General features: G+C 38.3%; 1 protein-coding gene and 1 long non-coding RNA gene across 4 annotated transcripts in view; one reads left to right on the forward strand and one right to left on the reverse strand.

Annotated features, from left to right (window-relative positions):
• LOC308065086 lies at positions 1 to 19,570 on the forward strand. Its single transcript, XR_013928656.1, has 2 exons — positions 1 to 140; positions 885 to 19,570. It is a non-coding gene; the product is annotated as an uncharacterized lncRNA (long non-coding RNA).
• Positions 17,202 to 23,753, reverse strand: part of FBXO30 (F-box protein 30) — a 17,271-nt gene continuing 10,719 nt past the window's right edge. For all 3 annotated transcript variants that reach the window (XM_080390600.1, XM_080390602.1, XM_080390601.1), the window contains exons 2-3: positions 20,979 to 23,073; positions 17,202 to 20,125 (exon numbers count right to left, since the gene is read on the reverse strand). In XM_080390600.1, the coding sequence (XP_080246726.1) occupies positions 19,922 to 20,125; positions 20,979 to 23,057 (2,283 nt within the window). In that variant the 5' untranslated portion in view covers positions 23,058 to 23,073 and the 3' untranslated portion in view covers positions 17,202 to 19,921. The remainder of the gene's footprint in view (positions 20,126 to 20,978; positions 23,074 to 23,753) is intronic.

Consider the following 23,753-nt stretch of genomic DNA (forward strand, 5'->3'; position numbering starts at 1 on the left):
GTAGCCCTAAAAGCACCCCAGCATACTATGTCTACATAAAACCATATGCTTCTGTTCATTCCAGTCACAGTCTGGGCTAAGAAACTGCAGGATCCACCGATAAATCTGATTGAAGGTTTAGTTCCTGGCTGTTGTCTAAGGCTCAGTGTACCTTTAGACAAACCGTAACTTCTTTGGGCCTATAAGTACTCAGTCCTCATCTGAGACCTGTAAGCCACGTGGAACAATAAAAAAATGGTTCTTTCGACCCTGATGTGCCAAATACTAGCTTTAAAAATAATTCAGTCCATCCAGGTTCCGCCTTAATCCATTTTGACAGACATCAATATCGGGTGTTAGATTAAACTTAGATTAAAGTTTAAAGATGACAGAAAGTGACAAGCTTGGCTTCCTGCTGATTCCTAAAAAACCTAGTTCCAATTAGCGTTAGAGTTGAGAGATCAAACAAGAAAGGCTGAAAAACTGGATTTATTGTTGGATCCTACAAGACTGGGATAAAAACTAGAACTGGAGATTGAATTGGGACTCAGAAGACTCATGGCTGGGGGAAGTGGGAATAGAAGAGCAATTTTTATTGGTGAAATTGTGGACTGAGTAGGGCTGCAGACAGGATAAAATGCATTATCCAAGGTAGGTGACCTATATAGGTACCGTAAGGTTTGGGTTTAAGCCCAGAAGCAAAGGCAAATGTGTGGGTTTTCCATTGCTGGATTTGCATGGTCTATGGATTTGTCATCTCCTAAACTGGAAATTCAGCTAGAGTAAAGGTGGGGGAAGAGAGGGCAGGGGAGATGTTACGTTCATTGTTAGTGTTTGGGATTGCAGAAGTTGTTGAAGAACTTCCACTGTGGGTCCATTGACATAACCCTGAATTTTATTTTAAGTGTCATCCCAAGCCTCCTAAGGAATTATTAATAAACTAGTTTCCTTTGCCAGAATGACCTCTTATCCTAGTACTGCCTGGCCGGCGCTCTTCCCCTGCAGTCCTCAATGCTATTCTCAAAGCTAAAAAACTTCTCTATAATCCAGTCTTGTTTTACAGCCACAAAATTAAGCATGACCATTTCCTTTTTTTTCCTATATCAAGTCCTCATTCCAGCTTGGCAAGCCTTACAGGTCCCATCAAAATGCTTTGACATAAGGGGGCCGAAACCCTAATAATCAAATCGCTTTTACCTGTCTCAGAAACTATTGTTAACTGTGCATACCTGTGGGAACAAACTACTGTCTTGGTGGCCTGTCTGATTTGTAATAATAAACGCTGTGCTTTTGTGTTCTTAACAGCTGTTTAGCATCTAGCAATATATACTTACCCTACAGCATCTAAGCGGAAGCCTTGACTTACCTAAAATCTAACAGTAAATTAGCAACATAGTGATGCTTAGTGCCCAATTTATTTTTAAGCCTTCAATTTATTGTCACTGTTACCATCCCAGGTGTTTGGCAATACTGTGTTTGTAACTGACTAAATGGAAAGAACTGTACAATAAAGATTATTTTTCCATAGCTTTAGTATTGCGATCTCTGTAAGAATCAATTGCTTTGTGGGATTTCTTCCAATTTGTGCTTGGTAGGTCTAGCCTTATGTAATTTCCAGCTAATTAGCCTTGATGTGTGGTTTATTCAAAATTTGTGCAGGTGTTGATGATTCCATGGGACAAATCACTGAGGCTTTGTACCAACTTACCATTAATAGTTAAGTCATCTGTTCCTGCCTAACTGTTGTAGCTAAAAGGGTTCTAAGGAAAAGTTTGAATGTCCAAAAATTGGAGCTGTGATTATATTTATGTACATGTAAAACATTAAAAGGCATTTTCTGTTGCTGTGTGCTAACTTTTGCAGAATTGTAAATCTAACTTTCCACATAGGGCCTTACTGAAATACTAATGTTGAGATTCAGTGTTTATACAAATCCCATTGCTGTGGATGATTACCCAGTCAGGAAAGATACATTTGTTGTTTTCTTATCCTACAGAAGTCCCTCTAATTTCTTATACTGTCTTTTCCTGGCATAAAATTGTTCTGGTATTTTTGTGAACTCAATTTTGAGCTATTTGTTACATTCAGGAAAATTGGACAAAGTATTACTGGCTGAAATTGTAATAAAGACACTAATTAAGAAGTTTGACAGTATGCAGCAGTCCAAAATTCAGCTTTCCAAGAGGAAAGTTGTATTTTTCTTCACAATTTTCATATTTGAAAAGTGTCTACTAGGTATAGAAATAGCACAGAGTTATCTGAACTAAAATGACAGATGAACTTCCATGTTGGCGTAGCCTGTGTAGTGTACGTGTTCTTTACTGATTACAAACTTTTACGGCATGGGCCGCTTTGCTGCTTGGCACAGCTTTATCTGTTGTTGCTGTACAGCGATCTCAGTAATATTTCCAAGTAGGGAAATCTGTAGTGAAGACAGAGTTTGAAAAACAAAACCAAAACACAAATACTGAGAGGATCTGCTTGGAGAAGGGAGGGGGAGTGGGGGTGTTCCTGACTGCACATTGTGGGTGATGTTTAGATCGGCTGTGTGCCTCCTAGACGAGCCTTTCTTCCCTTTTTAGGTAATTTTCTCTCTTTTAAAGATATGGAGAAAGTGTTACTGCAATTTCCAAATGTTTTGCTAATTACAGAAAAGAGAAAGGCAGCACACTGTATAGTCTTGCATGTAAAGGGGAAAATGTATTATGTGGTAAGCTGATTTACATGCATTAGTGATTTAGGTAAAAAGTTCATTGCTGAAAAACTTAGTCTATGTTTCGTCAAAGAGATTGAACTAAATATAGAAATAACTAGTTAATACAAATAATTTAAGACCACTCTTCTAAGTGAGTGTTGATTAATAATCTAATCAGTGCTTTATACTGAAGTATCATTGTCCTTCTTGTGATAATTCCAATAGAAGTATGAACTAACGCTTTCACTGTTTGTTCTAATTTGACAGTACATCAGCCAAGAAAAGAAAAGCTGAGATTTTTACCTTTATAGTCTGAAGACTGAAAGAAGACTAAGCAATTCAAGAACCTGTAACCAGATCAGCACTGTTATTCCTATTTTTTAGGTTTAGGTGCTGTGTCAAAGCAGTGATAACTGCATGAACTGTTTTAACTGCTTAGTGCTAGTAACAGCCTTTTATGCAGACTAAGCTACAGAAGTTCTGGCATGCCTGACCATTTTAGGAATTGTGTTGGAAATTTTTATTGTAGTAATAGGGAGGAAACTACAGGAGATTATTTTCACTTTTGCATGGGGTTTTGTGGAGCATATTTCCTTAAAAAAAAATAATATATATATATATATATATATAAAATTGTTTTCAGAAGTAACTAGGCAGCATAAATACGCAGTAACTTTGCAGTAAACATTACGTGAACGCACACAGGAATAACTGTTCTGGTAGGTTTGTTTTTTTCAAAATCCAATAAAGCCATCTCCCATCCTTCCCAGCCTCAAATGTTGTGGGAGCTGGAGAAAGTCCCAGCATATTTCAGCAGAGGGCCCTTTCACTATGCTGTATCAGCCTCATCACTGCCCAGAGATCAACAAAGATCACAGACAAGCCCAGCACATGGCTCCTGTCCTGTTTCAAAGTGACCGACACAGCTGTTGAAGGGACGCTCCAGGCCAGCCTCACAGATCTGTGAAGCATCTGCACCAGGGTAATGTGTCCCTAAACAAACCCAGCGTTCTGGGAGCCCTAACAGTAATGCCTGTTCAGCCTGGCACAAAGGGACAGAAGAGAGGCCAAGGATTTACTGGGAGGGCTTGTGTAAACTCCTGTAGGAGAGTAAAGATATGATGATTGCAAAGTGCCTTGAGCTTCTTGAGTGAAAAACAGTATGTAACAGTAAATTGTTAAAATGTCAACTCATTATAAGGTACATTGTTTGAAACCAGCCTTTTACCACCATGGTACATCAAGTTTCTCATTAAAATACCTACCTTGGAGGGGGAAAAAAGAAAAACAACAAAGAAAAAGTGCTTCAGCCCTTTTGAAACAAGGCACAGTGTAAAACCAAACACTTGATTTTATGGAATACCAAAACTTCTATTCCATTATTTAGGAAAGTGCAATCTGACCCAAAATTGATGTGCAGTATTGCAGTATGACAGATTAATTTTTTAAGTAGAAGAAGGTGCCTTTTTTTGTGCAGACTTACATAATCCTTCCACTTTCAAAAGCAGATGCACACAGAACCTAGTAACTGTGCTCCAGTCTAACGCACCATCTGTAGCAGCATGGTTCCAGTGTTCTTAGGATGCCCAGCAAATTACCGGTTGATAGAAAGTTCCTGTACGTTATACTCCTGTGTCCTTTTTAAGAAAAAGTTACTGTTTCATGTTCATTATGCAGACTTTCTTCTTGCAGGTGCTTCACGTATGACCAACAGTATTTCAGAAAGTCACACACAGTGTTAGAGGGCAGAACATTTGGCACAGTCTTTTAAGATCACAGCATCACTTAAGTATTGTAAGTTACTCATAATTTGCTGTCTTCAGAATATAAATTAATAAATTATTGATCTTGAATTCAGGAACAATAAAAATCCAATTGCTGTTGTCTAAAAGGTGAGAGAATGCACTTGTTTGTTTGCAAAGCAACCATGGGAAAGGTAAAAGAAGAACAGTTTCTTCTCAATGTGCTCTTAAGCAATACATTTCTAGCTCCAAAACTGACTGGAACTTAATGTACAGCATTAAAAAAATGGAAGCCTTGCAGAAAAGTCTTCTCACTAGATTTTTAAGGAAATCAGAAATAGAACCATTTAATTGTATAATAATTGAATGGCTTTGTTTAAAAAAGAAAGCAAACATAAACTGAGGGATGCTATCCCTCAAGCTGTGACCCATATAACAAAAGGGGGAACAGAGGATGAAATGTACAGAGATGATTATTAAGTATACAAATATATTTTCTTACACTGAAATTGGATTAAAAAAAATATCCAGAAGTTATCTTTAGATCAACAAATTATCTTTAAGGTCTAGGTAAAGTGGCAGCAGAAAGAAAAAAAAAATCCAGAAACTACCCCGCTTCCTCACCTGACAGTCCCACCATGCACAAAAGACAGAAAGAGGTCTATCATCAGCCACATCTAATGAAGAAGTAGACATAATGTTCAAGTGTGTAATAGCGTACAGAGTATCCACTCTGTTATCTTCTTTCCTTGCATGAGTATGTTGCTGTATCACTGTATCAATCCAACAAACTGCTGCTTCTTCTTCATCTTCTTGGTTTCATGTATTTACCAATTTTTCAACTGTACATTTCTTGTTCCTCTTTTCAAGAAGAATCATCATTTCAGCTGATGTGGCAAGCTTCACTGAATTCACTTACCTGACACACAAATAATCCTTGCTGAGGAACAAACACTATTTTCATCCAGACACAAAGAAACCCTTGCAAATAGGAATTGCAGTCTAGGATGAGCATGTAAGCAGCCTGAAAACTAGCAACCTTTCACAGGCCATGGCAATAGCTTGCAGCCAAGAGCCAGAAGATGTGTATGACATACTTTGGAGACTAGATCATAGACAGGAAACTCCTACTACTTAATTTGGTGTGTGTATGTTGCTGTGTACCATGGTGACCTGTTTCCACTTGAGCTTGAGTTCTCCCTCCCACATATGCCTTCCCATCAGCACAGCCAGTCCCTCAAGGTAATCCCAACACGGAAGCCACAGCTGGCTACTCAAGAGCTGTACCCAGCGCTTAAGCCACCATCTGACCACTTCTTGTTTTGTTCTTCACCTGTTTTGAAGGAATAACAGAGTTTGGAGATCAGCCCCAAAATAGATCAGTTGCGTTCAAGAACAACATTACAATAACCTTTGAAGTACTGTATGTACTTCAAACACTCTCCTTGTAGAGTTACACTGGTATTACACATACAAATTATGTTGTCTTGAACAGCTGTGAGCACACTTCCGTTCTCAAATGCCGTCATCTTTTTCAGTACTTACTTTTTGCTCCTTACCGCATGAAAATTCAATTATACAAGCTGTCTGAATCTTTGTATTCTTCTCCCTGCAGAGTGGCTTTAAGTTTACTCAAAAATAGCACCTAGATCTAATTGTCCTACTTAAAGATTCCTTCTTGGTTTACTTCTATACATTAAGTCATCTGCACCCTTACATAGGCACAATATTCTCAAGCCAAGATCATTATGGAAGGCTTAGTGCTATATAAAATATCGTTGCCAAAAGCCTTAAAGCCTTTCCTATTCTGAGATAAACCTAAACAGAAAAGTTACTAGATTAATAGATTAGGAACAGGCACTAATTCAGCCAAAAGGGAGTAATTCTTGAGTATATCACTCACAACCTCAAATTCCAGGTAGAGTGGAATTACTTTCTTAAATTATCAGAATTAGGTTTTGCTTGATAGCCTCTTCCTTGTCTAGGAAACTTGTAGAATAAATCCTGATCTCATCTCTCCCTTTTCAGGTTCCTACCCATAAAACAATGAAATGGAGGTTTTAAAAATATATTTATATATAAACTGTTGGAACTGATGTTGCAAACTTCAAGCCCTCTTTGAGCTTCTGCCTGCCAATCAACCATTCTTTGTAGCGTCTAGTATTTCTTTAACACATGTAGTAGAATACCATGTTCCTAGTTCTCAAGATCTTAATCTTGTTTAAAAAACAGTTCTTTACACTGCACACATTTATGATTATTTTTCATTTATTACTGATTACAGCTATCCCAATGGTTAAAATATTTTTAAGGAGGAAAAGGGAAAGGGAATAGAGCTATTAGACTGGTGTGATGGCCACTCTGGATTGACAGGGACAGCACAGTGAAACACTTGATGAGCAGTCACCAGATTTCCTTTGTAAACATCCACATTTCAGATTACTTAACTGAAAGCAACAATGAAGCTCTGTATTTTCAGTTCTACTGTAAGTATGAATATACAAATAAAGTAAAATATTTTGCCTTAGTGATCAATGATACTGATAGCATAAATATTCGCTATGCTGACTGCATTAAATGGCAAACAAAATAAACTTCAGCAATTTGAAAAGATTTAGGTGTGATAACTCAATCTATTGCTTCCGTAATCTGAACGTCTGAGTGTATTGGTCCTGACTGAGTGAACGTGACCGGTGCTGCTGCACAGCTCCTCACCAGGAACAGCAGCATATCAAGCAAGGGACCGCCTGTGTGTTCCAAGTGTAACAAACCACGTATTTTACCTTTGCTTTCCGATTACCTTTTTTTCAGCTATACACCCATTTCCTTCTACATAGATTCTATCAATATATAATAATACACAAGCTAAAATAACTGACAGTGCTTTCTTCAACTGTATTTCTAAGAAATGATTATGCACACGAAAGGCACATTTAATATTTGCATATTGATCTGCATGTTCCCTTAGCTAACTACAGATACTTGTTTGTCTGTACCTACCACAAGATGGAAGTAAACAGTCTGGCAAAGTTACCAATGCCAATACCTTTAAAAAAAAATCAAGCCTGCTGCTGCATGTGACCAGTAGAACAACCCATGCTACAGCACGCTCCAAGGCAAGCACTGCAGGGGAGATGGCAGCGGCAGACCTATCCACGTACACAACAACCATCTGCAGGAGAACAACTTCAGTATTATTTTATTCCAGAAAGATCCTATACTGAACAAGCATGAGAATTTTTTTTTTTTTACACTTAATACTGCAGAATCTGAGCCCACCATTGTTTACGTGCCAAAGCAACTGAGCCAAGGTGGTGTATTCTGCTGGAACAACTAGATTAGATTATCTTCTAATGCTTTTCCTTTTAATATTTTTAAGGAGAGAGCACAAATCAGTATTCATACCATTCTAGTCTCCATGGCTTTGTAGAGAAAGTTAAACCAATCTGTCTTACCAGATGAGTCTCTCTGACATTTTAGACGCTAAATCTTAGAAGGCAGGTGTTTCTTTATTCATCTTTAAAAAGTGTAAAAAAAGAAAAAAACAAACATGCTGTCAGTGCCTTCACTTACTAGTAGATTCAAAGGGACTCTAGCAAAAGCATTCCAATTTGGAAGCCTAAAGCTGAGACTTTAATTATTACAATTAGATTTAAATATTACAATTAAAATAAGACAAACCAGTACCCTCTATTGATTTTATCAACGCATGAAGTCCCTCTGGAAATACACCTTTCATTTTCTATGCTTTTAAGCCATCTATTTGGGTATTTAACAGTGCTGCAAGTTTCAACTTGAGACTTTATGAAATTGCAGTTTATAAAACTACTAAATAATGTTCTTCTACATATTTAGGCTAGTTGGACTGCAAATTAGGAGCCTCATTGTGGACAGTCAGTGGGATATTATTTTTAGAACAATGCAAGGAAAATAACAGAAATTAAGAAAAAAGGAATAGTGCAAGGAAAACGTTCACTGTTTGGACTACATAGACTTGAGAGGCTAATCATTTTTCTGCTGCTGCTTTCAGGCATGCTTTTTGCAAAGCTCTGTGGATTTCATTACAGTTCACATACAATCAGCCCAGCATTTAAAGGGATTAATTAAACTTCAGCTACTGATTTGGATATTATATAATTTTTTTGAACACTGCAATTCTTCTCTGCCTTTCAGAAATGCTTGCAAATATAACAACTTTTTATTTGGGGACATGTCATCAACCAGAGAAATCCAAAAGTGAAAGCTACTGAATTGTTACTTGGCAGCTGACTAGAGTGATGGATGAATTGCACATTATCAGCTAGAAGGGGCTTATTTCAGACTTGGAGAACTAGTACTTTGTTTTAGAATTGAGACATATCATAAGCAGCAACCAGTATGACCTAGATTAGAACAGTCTGCAAATTGTGTGGAAGTCAATTGAATCCACTCATTTCCCCACAAACACATCTTTTATGTAAATTTAGTAATAGTGTTATCATATCCCAGAACATGACTATGTCCAGCACATATATCCCTGTAGCTAAAAACCTTAAGACTGTTCTACTGAAACCAAAAATACCACAAAATCTGTTAAAAAGTTTTATTTACATAACAAATCCAGCCGGCACCACTTTTCAGTCGAGTGCCTCTAGGTCAGATAAACAAGTTGCTGGTAGTCTTTCCTAAGTAAACCAGTTCTGTTTGGTTACTCTGCTAGAGAATGAGTGGGTTTGTATTACGCTTATTATTCTGTATTTATTAATATTTGTTTGGCTGTAGCACATCTTTGTTCAAACATCACTACCTACATAAATCAAGGAAATAGAAACAGACATGTTTGATACATTGATCCAACTAAGCATAAAATGAACTCTACATGAATTTCACAGAATTACTGCAGTCATAGCTTTAACATCTCATTTCATTTCAATGTGATTACATTTGTATGATCTGTAGAGAGCAATAAATAAAAAGTGATTTTTTTTCCCTCACCCAAGTTGCATTATGGATGAGTTTATGAGAACATCCCCTTGAAGCCTAGCAACTTTAAAGGTCTCTCATATAGGCGTCATTTTGAAAAATATCGTTACTTCTACTGCTAATGTAAAAAAATCAATAGACTAGTATCTAATGCCACAGAGGGAAACAAGTGACAGTAAATCCGCTGGGACAGTGCATTTGGCAATGATAGGATCACCAACAGTGCAGGCTAGATTTTGGCTCCTAGCATATCCCATGGCAATTCCTCCATCAAATTATTTGTGGAGTAATGTGTCATTAGCTGAGTTGTGGTAAATTAGTTCTCTCAATCTGCTCCAGCTGCAATCTGTAACACATCTGCTAACACTACCATGATGTCTCAGCTGATTAATGGGTAACTTGTTACACTGCAGTAGCTTGCAATTACAAGCTATGTTGTCACATGCATCTGGGAGCAGGGAACTCCCTCACCATGGGTGACTCCCCAGATGTGCAGTTAGTAATGTTCCCAGTGCTTTCTTTGGTCTCTCCTCAGGTTAGTTGCAGCTTGAGCACAACTCTAAAATTTTACCTCCATGGATGGAAGTAGTCACTCTAACTCAATATACTGCCTCAGACTTTGAAGAAAAACATTCTCCCATGATCTTTGCGTAACCATCAGGTACATGCTCAAGATCCAAAGTAGCAGAGCATGCTTCAGTTAGCACTTGTTAACTTTTCCAAGCTCTGTTATGTCACCACAACTGCCAGGAATACTTAAACCACTTCATATGTTATTGTCAGTAACTACCATCATTAACACTAAGTTGCTCATCCAGCTTCTGTCCAATTAGAGTGGTTTAAAGTTCAAACAGAATATTCCAAAGGCAGGCTGTGCTCCAGCTCTCTCTAGAGCAGTGCTTCTCAAACCCACTTTTGCTGAGAGCCCACCTGTGGTCACAGCAAAAATGAGACCAGTCACAATTTATCTTGACCAATTTTCAAAGCATAAATTATCCCATATTCTCCATCTATTTTGAAGATTTCTTACTGACATTTTATTTTCTCTATGGATATTCTGTCCAACCTTGTTTAACACACCTATATACAAGGTAACTAATTAATACAGGGTTTTCTGTGTTGCTCTGGGACTATTCAATGTAGTGGAATAATTTAACATAATTCACTCTATGAAGAGAGAAAGATGAAAGCAAGGGAGAACTCAGAAGCAGCTCTCACAGTGATTATGATGTGAGAAACAGCACCTTATTACTTAAAGTCCCCTCTCTGCTTGATTTGGAGACAAGACAACCTGAATCTTCCACATAACAAATGCCCTTCATTCAGCTGTTACAATGAGGATCTGCATCTTGCTTGCTTTCTTGACATAAACCATACCAAAAAGTTTGTGTTTCATTCTAAAGCAGAAGGAAAATATACTTTTTTTTTTTCCTTACAAGGGAATTATAGCTTTCCAACTGAATGATATTGCCGAGTATCATTAAACCACACAACCTACTTTACTCCATCATTAACACTGCGTCCTCGATGACAAATCTAATTAAGGCTTCAACGCCTTACTCTGGATCAAAACCCGTGAGTCAAAACTGTTCAACCACTTGAGCAAGAGGAAACAAGAAAAGTGGCTATTAAGAAGAAAAATCTTTCGAGTGGTGCTGCTGGTGCTAATTCATACTATGAGTACCTATGCATTCAATAATTTTAATCCAAGTACTTTTCAGTCTGAGCCAGGACCTTCATGACATGGTCAGGCCGTTCCTTCTCACATGGAGCAGGGGTGGTGCCCACCTACCTTGCTGAGCCACAGGACCTCAGAATCTCATTCTGGTGCAAAGCAACTCAGAAAGCCTTGTATCTCAGCCTCCCAAGCCCTTCCATGTTTCTTCCAGGTTCCAACCCCCACTGGAAATGGTACAAACATGCATAGGGATGATACATCTCCAGTAGCCTTCCAGTGACTGAAGAACAGGCCTTTTACTAGATGTGTAAGATTTTTCCTTTTGAGTGGAGACAACCACACCTGAGAAACAAATTGCCACAGAGACAAAAGAGGTGAAGTGCTTTCTAATGGGTTTTGTCCTTGGGTTTCATCTTGGCTGGCTGCCAGACACCCACCCTGCCACTCTTTCACTCTCCTTCTTCAACAGGATGGGGAGAAAATTAGATAGAAAAGCTTGTGGGTTGAGATAAGGACAGGGAAATCACTCACCAGTTACCATCACAGGCAAAAAAGAACTGACTTGGGGAAAATCAAATTTAATACCAACTAAAAATAGAGCAAGATGGTGGGAACCAAAGACAAAAACTGAAGACGTTTCCCCCTACCCCTCTCTTCTCAGGCTCAACTTCACTCCCAAATCTTCTATCTCCTTCCCCTGCAAAACTGCACAGGGGGATGGACAATGGGGGTTGTGATCTTGTGATCAGTCGATAACAGCTCCTGCCTGCCTCTCCTTCCTCCTTGCACTTTTCCCCTGCTCCAGAGCAGGATCCCTCCCATGGGATAGTCCTTCACAAGCTACTCCCGTGTAAGTCCCTCCCATGGGCTGCAGTTCAAAACCAGTTCAAAAGTGTGGGTCCTTTCCACAGGGTACAGTCCTTCAGGAACGGACTGCTCCGGCATGGTTACCCCATAGGATCACAGGTCCTGCCTGCTTCAGTGTGGGCTCCTTCCCATGGGCCACAGCTCTTGCCAGGAGCCTGCGCCTGTGGAGGCTCAACACAGGCTGCAGCTTCCCTCAAGGTCCCTCCACCTGCTCTGGTATGGGGTCCTCCGTGGGCTGCAGCCAATACCTGCTCCCGTGTGAGCATCCACGGGCTGCAGAGGCACAGTCTGACTCACCGTAGTCTTCTCCACAGGCCGCAGGGGAATCTCTGATCCAGCACCTGCAGCACCTCCTCCTTCTCCTTCACTGCCCTCTGGTGTCTGCAGGGCTGTTTCTCCCACATTTTTGTCACTCCTCTCACAGCTGCTGCACAGTGGTTTTTACCTTTTCTTAAATATGTTTTCACAAAGGCACCACCAGCTTCATAGATGGTCTTAAGCTTTGGCCAGCAACGGGTCCACCGCAGAGCCATCTAGAACCAACTGTGTTTTGGCATGGGGCAGCCCCTAGCCTCTTCTCACAGAGGTCTCCCCCTCCCCCCCTCACCTCCTGCTACCAAACCCTTGCCACATAAACCCAGTACAGTCCTGTTCAAGATGAAGCACGCTTTACACCCTTCAAGGAGGAGGGCCTCAGTCCTGGATACATACACCTCAGGGTGAATCGGGTAGAGGCATCTCCTGATCTCAGTGGCAGCAAGACACGATCCCAGGGAAGAAACTGAAGTACGCACAGAGGGCAACATGGGGGAGGGAAGGTACCCTGCATGAACAGAATCTGCCATAAAGCCCGATTTTTCTAACACCATTCCGTGGAAATCATAGCCACCAAAAAGGCTATTAGCTTCCACGGAAGGAGGCACGTGCTCAGAAGATGTCTCATGAAGAAACATTAACCTGGTGCTAATGAACAGTTTGCAAGCAGAAGCAGTACATTAAATCCTTGAGTAAATCTTCCTGTGACATGACATGACTGCAAAAACACAGAATGGCCCTTACTGGTGTGCAAAGGGCTACAGAATGCACTTTTACTAAACTTTGCAGAGCTTCCTGTTCTCAGACCATATCAGTAACCAAGAATCACAGGGACTGTACCATACCTAACACTGAAGGGAAACTTTTCAACTTAAGCAAACCAGACAAAGTTGCTAGTCTTTTGCCTCCATTTAATTCTTTTGGAAGAGAACTGGCATGCCTAACTCTTTGAACATGAGTTCACCTGCCATGACTCACTTTCCAAAGGACATGAGTGTAAAGAACAGTACCCACAGAACTTCTAATGGCTTAAATCAAGAAGCAGGACTACAGAAAGTTTTAAAAATAAGGCAGGTTTTTGTTTCCTCAGCCAGTATGAGAACCATTTTTTTAGTTGCAGTTTGCCTCTCCCCCTACCACTTTGAAAAAAAGAGACTTGCTTCAGATATCCTAATCAGGTGATCAGAAAACAAATGTAACAATCCAAATATTTTTCCTTAGATGGAAAAGATAATGATTTTTATATTGGTTAACATTAATTTGTGATACTCATCTGGCACATGTTCCAAATTCCTTGAAATGTGAACATTCAAGCACAGAGACAATTAAGTGTTCTGGCACTTTTTTGTGTCAAACTCCCTGCTAAGTATAAAGGCAGTTTTTCCTATGAAACCCACACAGTACTTGAAATTAAAAAGACATGAAGTACAAAACATTAAATAGATAAGCACTGACATGAGATAAGACTCTTGGTTCAATGTGACTCCTAGAAAACTGAAGAGCTTTAAGATGGTATGGAGGATATAGCTATAGTGAGAATTGTCCTTCTCCCCGATCTTCAATATAGGGTTGAAAAGATCATCCCATTGCATCTGAGGTATACAATAATCACCAGAATCTTGCCAAAGACCCCCTACAGTCATGACAAAGATCAATGATAGAATCCTGTACTTCAAACTGTCTGAGGCCATTAAAAACCTGTAATAGTCCTGAGGGTTTTTTTCACCTATTTACATACTTGAATTAGTCAAAGAGAATAAAAACCATCTGGATGATAAAACTCGGATATCATTTAAGCTTCATTTGAAGATCAACGAGACAGTAAAAAGGTGACACTGCCAATCACACAGCTTTTTTTAAGTGCATTTGGTTTTGGTTTTCATTAAAATGATGCACTGTGTTATCTATATGCAGCAGATTTCATTTGAACAAAATACAGAAATTGAGTTTTCTATTTACTTGCCAGGCTGTCCTAACAAACATTAATGAACACTTTATATACAGAAAGAGGACAGAAATCCATCACTGAGAACTTTTCTAGCTGTTGGGGTGGGTTTTTTTGGTTGTGGTTGTTTTTTTTTCTGGTTGGTTTATTTTGGTTTTTAACCTTGAACATAATGCTTCTGTGTTTATCCAAAATGCCATCAGCAGAAAAATACGATTACAAGTTGCAACTCCAGTTAACTGAAGTCCAAGTCACAGGTCATTTAGACTGAACCTGTTTTATTACAAAATACAAAAGCCATTTTGTGTTGTGTGCAATGCCATCTGTTGAGAAGTTAAGTCTTACCGCACTGCTAACTCAAGAACATCTTACTCATCCACATATCAAAAGCCACGTGCACTGTAAGATACCATATAAAACTCTTCTTGCTTAGAAGTAAAGCCACCTTGCTTAGGCAACAGGGCATCCACTCATCCCTTACTCTTGAAACACATAATGATGTGAAACTCCAGACAGCTGATGCTCATAAACAGCTGCACAGTTCTGAACAGTCATATTTTATCTTAACCAAGGTTAAAATCTCATTAAGCAGAATATTATTTACTATTTGCTGCAAAGGCCTCCAGAATTACATGTGGAACACAACTATATAATTACAATGCTAAAGAGTACAAAATATTCAGATTACACAACAAGTAACGATCAAACATTAACACTTCTGAACAAAGTTCAACATATATTCATGCCAGGTCGTTGACCATTCATTTGCTAACCAGCCACATAATCAGCTTAGGTTTATTCTGCAACCTACCCATTTGCTGGGAAGTTCATGTCAAAATACTAACACAACGCAACTTTCATCTTGCTAGAATTCTCTCCAATTAAATCCCAATAAGCTTGAAGATAGCTCTTTTGTTACATGCTTGAAAACATACCTTAGGGGGAAAAAAAGCAGATCTTAAATGAAAAATGTCTATTACAATCTATTTCTTGTGTTCCATGTTTTTATACTGCAAAATTCTCAGTTTGATACTACATTATGACTCTGTCAAACTGAAAAAATTTTGTAAGGTCATTGCAACTTCCCCTAGTACTTTTCTGCAGTTCATAATACGATTTAAAATAAGTAATGTCTGCACAGTTACGGATGAAACTAAGCACCAGAACACTAAAATATCCTCAGGGTAGAACTCATTTTTCTGATTGATTCTACAAATTTAGCCTTATGTGAATTCTTACCTCGTGAAATTCTAACTTATTTTGTATACATTTTGCTACTACCTGAGGCTATAAAGTAGCCTGCATACCTACTACTGCATGTGTTACAGAACCCGGTTTGTCAAAATGGCAGAGGTGTGGACTTCTGCTGTCACATTTCATAGAGCATCAAACGATGATTAATAATGTTTTGTCAACTACCAGGCCATTGGCAAACTATACTGAATACTATCAAGTCTTATTTTGCTCCTTGCATTGTCTAACACATTTTTGTTCCCTTTTTCTGGCAAATACAGAAGGAAACGAAGCAGATGAATTCTCTGTATCTGAAGGACTTAGTTTTTCTATTATTCTTACCAAATATTGCCTCTGACATCACCAGCATGTAGAACCCATGCTGAATACATACCTTGCATTCAGTACAGGACCGCATTCAATTTAATTAATACTTGATTGAGGAATGCAGGCAGCACTTGGAGACAGTTTATAACTAAAGTGTATTAGAGCTTAAACAGCAGCAGGGCAACTCCCACTATAATGGAAAGACCAATAAATCATCAGTAAAATTCAGCTGCAGCATGCACAAATCAGAAGCTGCCAGCACTCTCACACACAGTCCTTCAGAAGACTCTGTATGCTGGGCCTTCATGTCTTTGTTATTTTAAGCCTACTTCTCCATTCAGTTTTCCTCTCCAGTTTGGATTCTTGCTACAATATTCTTCACATGCCCAACAGTCACACAATGAGAATCCCATTCGTCAAACTGACTCTGCTTTATAGGCCATAACTTTCTTACAAACACTATCTGAATGCTCTTTTTTCCTCAGTGCTGTAAACAACCACTAGATTTTGCTCATCTGAAGATGAGCAAAGATGCCTGAACAGCCATTCTGACTGAATTTAAATCGGCTTTCTGATATTACAGCATTGAATTCTCCACTGAACGTAAATCTCATTTTAGGAAAGTACATTCCGCAGGTGAGAGTCTATGAAGATAGTTTTAGCAGTAGTATTCTCAGAAAAGGTAAGTCAAACATACAGGCAAATCCTTTAGCATACTTTAAGCATCAAGAAAGTCAAAGTGAGACAAAAAATATTTCTTTACACAGCAGAATACCATCCATTTATGGAGACAGAAAAACAAAATGTGGCCTGTCTAAAAAAATAAAACAGCCACAAGTTTTTAATAACTGAAATTAAACCATGAGCCACACCATGTTACTTGACACAGTTTATATTAATTTATTATGAGATTTCTGTAGTATAGGTACATTTTTATTTGTAAAGACTATTAGCATACTCATATTAGCAAATGGCAGGGCAAAAGGTCAATTTCAGGGCAGTATTCTATTTTAATAAGGTTTTGGTTTATGTTTTGCCATTCCACAAACAGTCTGAACTAAAACTATTACCTAAAAACCACCCTAAATTTTTGCTCCTGCACTATTTTAAACAACTTTCTACAGAGACCTTTACTTATGAGATGACACGCTGAAAACATTCTTCACAAACCGGTAGCATGTGTATCATATTGATCAGATAATCTTTCCATTATCATGATAGAGCAAAGCAATAAAAATGGGTATATAGTCTAAAAAGGAATGACCAATCCTCATGCTGAAGTGAATGTGAATACATATTACTCACTTCCAAACTATGCAATTTTAAATGTTTGTAAATAGATTTCTTTATGTAACTTGCTCTTCTGAGTACTTACTGTACTCGCTATAGACAGACATTGAGCACCATGTTTGAACACCAGCAGGCTGGAGATAAGCTTTAAAAAAAGTACAATCATACTAAAAGAGAAACTCCAAAAGTTTTATTAGGATTTCAACAGACATTGCAAAAAATATTGCATAATGATTGAAAACATAATATTTTAAACAAAGTAGCAATGTGGTATCAAGTAAAAGAAATACTGGAACAGCTGTCTATATATGCTGTAAGGAAAGAAGTACCAGCAAAGGGATATAACATTTTTAAAAATCAAGGGCAAATGTGAACAAGCCACATTTTGATAGACTGACTGTACACCGTAGATGTTTTACAAACTGCATAGCAGTGTAAAAAAAAAAAAAAATTATCCTAACTATATTGTATTCCTGCATTTGGAGCAGTTTACAAGGCAGAGATTTTGTTTACAACAATGGTATTTTAATAGCTCTGGATTCTCATAAAAAATAAACTAATTTAACAAAAAAGCCTGTATCTACATTTGAAAACAAAAGTGCATGTACTGAGAAATAGTGTTATTTCTTAAGAACCCCACAGAGTACTTAAAAAGTTCATATGAATAGATCAAAAAATGACGATACCTTAAATGTAGATCTGCGCTGTGCTACATGCGAGATTCTACCGACACCAGTTCCTCTAACTGAACACCCTCTTTTCCCAAGCGACCGAAACACATGCCTGCCTACCACACTTACCAGGGTTCTGGGTAGCTACAAAGAATGCCAAGTACCAAACCCACCACACTGCTGACTAAAAAATACCAGTAACCCAAGACAGATGTTTTAAAGTAGGTTTAGCCATAAACGCAAGCATCAACTTCTTTAACGTTCAGGGTCCTTCCAGTCACACAACTACATTTAAACACTGGAGAGCAGCAGCAAGGAGCCATTAGAGCTAGAAGACAAGAACTGATGAAAGTCTGTCTCCTACCTTGTACTGAAAATTTGTAGGTAATGAGCATTTCAATACACTCAGAGAACAGGGGTGGAGCTTTAAAACCCCTACCTAAAACCCAGGTATAGTCGGATTTGTACATGAATCTAGATTCTCCTTTCCAGATAACTGTGGTAACACCTCAGAACAACCGCAAATACTACTAACTTCTGTAGAGGGTTTAATTCTTTCCTCTCTCCAAACAAAAAAAGAAAATTTGTGGAAAGAGAACATGTGGTTTGAAGATTCAGGCAGAACTTCCATTCGAGCTCTTGTAATTACAACTCATGGCACTGAAGAACTAGATTTATTTTTTTTCTGGGCACCTGTAGCACTTGGATAGAAAAAGGCAGCAAATGTTTAGCTGGACTGGATCCAGAATGGAAAATGCACAGATACTGAAGCTGTGCACTGCAGTCAGACTAGCCATAAACAAGTGTCCAGTACAGAAATTAAGAGTAATAAATTTAGCCATTTTTGTAAACATCTCCTCCTTACTAATCTCTTTTTTTTTTTCCTATAATGGAAATACGTACTGTATTTCTTTGTTCCAAGATCTGGTCTGTTTCTGTTTTAGCTTTGTGGCACAGTTGCTACGTGCAACAGGCTAGAGACACCAACATTAATACAAACAAGTTGGAAAGTCGGTTCAAGTTATTACAGTTTTGCTATACCAGGCCATTTTTCATAGCATGGATTCTCTGTTCACAAATGCTTTGTAAGAGCTTTTATTATGGAAGACTGGAAGCAAATTGGAGTTGTTTATTTAACAGATGTGGTTGAACGTATGTTTCTGATATGCCTTATGCAATTAACAAATCATGTCTCATCTTATGAAGATGATACATTTGCTATACATACCAGTAATTTAAAATGCTCCTCAAAAAAGCAGCATTTTATAGACAAATTAACAGAAAATGAGACAATACATCTCACAATACCATAGAACAAGTAAAGCCCTTTCATTAGCTGCATTATAAATCCGTAACTGTCCATCACATACTTTCAATTTCTGACTGCTCAAGCAACTTAACCCTCAGCCAACTGCAGGACAAGGAAAAACATTTTAAACATTTTATATCGATGTCGTTGTAGGTGCAAGAGTAAAAACTAGTATTCCATGTTTTCAGTTCCAAAAGTTTTGCTCCCAAAAGTGAAATAACTGTTAATAGTTCAGAAGAAAAATAATCATTGTTGACATGTCAAAAGAAAGTTATACTAAAAATTAAGCTGCTGTAAATCTGAGTTCGCTTAGATCATTCCTAAAAAAATTTTTTTTAAAAAACCTGATCCTAGATCACCTGTTAACTAGGAAGAGCACTAGAACAATGATTTCATGAGAAAAGATGTGCTTAAAAGCTGCATTTGAGACATCTACTATAAAGTTTTGAATTTTTCCTTATCTTTCAAATATTTGGATTGTAATTTCTTAAAAAAAATAGACCAAATACAGAAAGTATATTTGGTCAGGATTTTCTCTCACTACAATTCAGTGTTTCCTATCTAAACATGCACACCATTTAGAGGCCATTTTTGAAACATTATCAGTCAACAGCAACATGGGCACCAGTGAATCAGAAAACACACCTTAGCATTTTGTTCTTAAATTATATAAGTTAGATAAAACTACCCTGTCCAGCAAGTTCCGAATTTTTCAAACATTAAGGCAACTTTCATTACTTTCCAGCTAAACAGTATTATAAAAAATAAATGTCACTTCAAACCTTATATACACAGTGACAGAGTAGATTTAGCTAGAAAGTATCTTTAGTACATTAATAAAGTGTCACAATATTACCGAGGTTATATCAGGTGCTTGAGTGTATGTGCAATTGGAGTGGTTGCAATATTTAAAGTACTGGTTTCAAAACAGAGCGCAGTGAACGTCCTTCTTTAGTGAGTTCTCGTGTTACACACATACATGGCAGCGGAACAGCCTCCTCTCTTCTCTCTACAGCATTATAGCTACATTTCTTCAAGTGGTCAGCCATGCTTACGATGTCAGCAAACTTCCACTCATTCACAGTACAGAAGGCTGTACTGAAGCGCCAAACCTAAAAAATAAGTTGCACTTAGGTTCAAATTGTTTTAAGATACCTGAACTCAGAGCAGGAAATTAAATGTTTGTGTTATAATACTTCCAGGCAATGTTTTGCATCTACTATAAACCATACTAAAAATCAACATGACACAAACATACAATGCTAAATTGTATATAGTCAGTCCCAGGCTGATTCAGATTCCAAGTCAACTCTGAACCCTGGGAAAATATTTTCTGTGTCTACAAAGTAGTTACAATCAGAAGTTAAATAAAGTATTGCATGACCAGTCACAAGAATCCATTTCTGAAACTATCAACTTCAATTCCAAATGATGGCTGAAGATACTCTGCCGTGGAGGGGGAAATGGTGAAAACTGCACTATGCAAAGGTCACCCAAAGGTTTTAACAATTACTTACTTACTTAAGGCACTGAATATCACGGCAATAGATAGAATCTCAATAGGTTAGCAAAAAATAAAACTGCTGTAAACAGTATAAAGGCAAGAAAAGCAAACTTTGTAGGCAACTTTCCTACTTTCATGGAATATTGATACTAAAGAAAATAACAAAGTAATTATTTAATATTTTAAAATCTCGGGAAAAAAAAGAGAGGCTAATTTATTTACATCAAGCATAAACTAGACAAACTAATTCAAATTCTACTACTTCAAGTGTGGAGAAGACTGAACCAACCTGCTAGCAATTTTCACTAATTATTGTTCTATACAACAATCTGTTTCTTGGTGGGATATTCTATCAAAAAACAGTAATAACAATAGTGATCAGGGAAAATATGAAGGGAAAAAGCAAACACATGACCAATTTAATGCTTTCCCTTTCATCTTCAAAATAGAAAATAACTTACCTTTTCTTTTATCTGCCAAGAAGAACTTCCATCTGGGTACCTTCTCTTCTCCCAGAGCAGGATCACCATCCCACGTGCTTGAAGCAAGCTTCCACACACATCTCTCATTAAACGTGACACTCTTGAAAGCTGACATAAACTAAAGCCATCTAGAAATCTAGCAATGTGCTGCAGAACTTCAAAAGGTAGACTACTCAGATGGTCATTGTGCGGTCCAATTAAGCAGCTTTTTGCTGGTTCTACTAATACTGTGGATATACAAGGCTGAACTCCAAATGACCTTAAGTGGCGATCATGAATAATTTTTGCCCCTTGTGTTGAAGGGCAAAACCTTCGTTGAGAATATGTACACCCATAATATGCCAAAGGACACCTCTGCTCCATCCAGCCATTAAGGCCAGCATGAATGTCACCATGCACATTCTTAAAATGCGATGAAAATTCATTCCTCCTAAACAACTGTCCACAAACAAATGTAAACATTGAACGCTGTTTTGTTTGGTATCTAGCCACATATTCCAATACCAAATCCAGTCCAAGGGTTTGGAATGGACTTGGATTTGAGAGCTGTGGGTTGGCATGATCACATGCAGAAGCTGAAGCTATTTCCCCCACCATTGTGTTTGTGGCCAATATAGCAGATGGGAGAGAAAACGTTTGGGTCCCAAAGTCAACGTGATACACATCGACAGTGCGACTTTCTGATATTCCCCTACCTCCAGGAGAGTCTCCTAGGCAAAACAACAGAGCTGCAGTGATAAGATCAATCCCCTGAAGACCCATAGGATCTTCTGTTATCTCCAAATCTGATGTATCAACAGCTTTGTCTTCTTTTGGTGCAGACCAATAGTGGCTAACAAGGAATTTGTATGACCGATGCCGTAAAACTGAAAACGCATCTACATTTCTCAGTCTCTCCTGCTCCACTTGTCTCTCTAACATTTCTTCTTCATTAGCACTACGGGGAAGTAGTACATGATTAACATTGCCATTAACTAAGTGATCATCTGATATTACTTCTTTAAGTTGTGCTGTTACAGGGAAGGAGCTGCAAGGCTGTAATTCTTCATCGTCACGAGATGCAGTACATTCACCATTTGCTACACTGGATGGTTTTGAATTAGACACACCAAGATCTTCATTCTGGTCCAACACCTTTGAACATTCATTTTCTACATGAAAGCCATTACACAAAAGTGAGGAGTTACTGAGGTTTAGATTTAAGTCATGTTTTTGCGTTACATCATAACAAATATCACTAGAACCATTTTGCTCCATTTGTGAATTTTGACTCAGACTATCAAAGTTAATTCCCCCAACTGCTCCTATGTTATCTTCATCTGGATATCCATGGTCAGACTTTTTATCCTGAATAATGCCATTACAAGCTTGTTCTTTAATCTCAGTATCTTCTTTCATTTCATGTGGCGAAATGCAGAGGCTTGAATTTAACATATTAATGTCCCTTGTAGCAGTGTTCAGGATATCCAGAGCAGCAGCTAAACTCCTTGTTGTTTCTACAGTAGCTTGATAAAGTGCACCATACGACTCTTCATCTACAGGCATCAAACCATTTGAATGCACTGTATCTGGGTCACTTGATTTGACAGAGGTTTGCTCTCTGGATTCTGGTATTTGATCACCTGCTTTTGACATCATAGTTGCTACTTTAAGTGATTCTAGTAACATGCGCTGGTCTTGAAGGGCTAAAGCCATGTCTAGCTGCTCCACTTCATCAACATCTTTACTCAGATTTTCGTAAGATTTTCGGTCTGCGTAACTGACTGGCCATCTATTCCATTCCATGGTACAACATACCACACTGGCAGGGCAAACTTCTAGATGATCAGCAATTTTATTTCGGGCTACTATGAAGGGACACCCAAAGCCACTGTTCAAACAAGGCACTCTTTCAAGTGGACATAACATGCGATGTTCCTCAGCTTTACATGAGTGAAAAACTGCTCCACAAACCAACGGGCAGCCAATCAAGTCACAAGAAATGCCAGGCTCTGGTCTGGTCATACAACGACGGCTGACACAGTTCACACAGTGTAAATGTTGCTGATGTTCCTCCATGACTGTAAGTCCAGTTCTGAGTGAAGAGAAAGGAGAGAAAACCATAGAATATTAACTCCATGTTGTTAATATTTACTATTATTTGCAGTTTTGCATCTTCTACATATACAGAGCGATATAGGTCAACACCATCTGAACTGATCAGTAGCCATTTTAAGAGAAAACGTGACATTTTATCTCAAAGAAATGGTGTTTAAAAGTTGCCCTGAAAATTAAGGATACACATTTGTATCAGAGTTCAAGACACACAGCCTATGAAATTATTCACCCGGTATAATATATGCAGCTTAGGTAAAAACGTTGTATAATCCTTCCCTCTGAAATAGTTCTTTTCCCCTGTCCATTGCGAATAGATGATTCAATGAAAAACAAAGCATGATTGTTGACTGTGGCTTACTACCTGAAATCATAAACCATACAACTCTACACAGTAGGGAGACAAAATAAAGGAATTCAGGTTCATCCTCATCTCCAGTTCTCTAAATTAAAGACAGGCAACCTATTCCCTGGGCTGATTGCTACCACCTAAGCTTCTGACACCCTATTCATGCAGGTCTGTTTAAGGCAATCTGCAGCCCTCAGCATGTAGCTCCATCCCCTGTCATGTCCCATTCACCCCCACTCCATGCTTCCGACAGACAGCAGTCCTTTACAACAGCTCTTACTCTTCTTTTTTTCTTCATCTATAGCCTATAG

Source organism: Falco punctatus, assembly GCF_963210335.1.
Source record: "Falco punctatus genome assembly, chromosome: 5".
NCBI classification, from domain to species: domain Eukaryota; kingdom Metazoa; phylum Chordata; class Aves; order Falconiformes; family Falconidae; genus Falco; species Falco punctatus.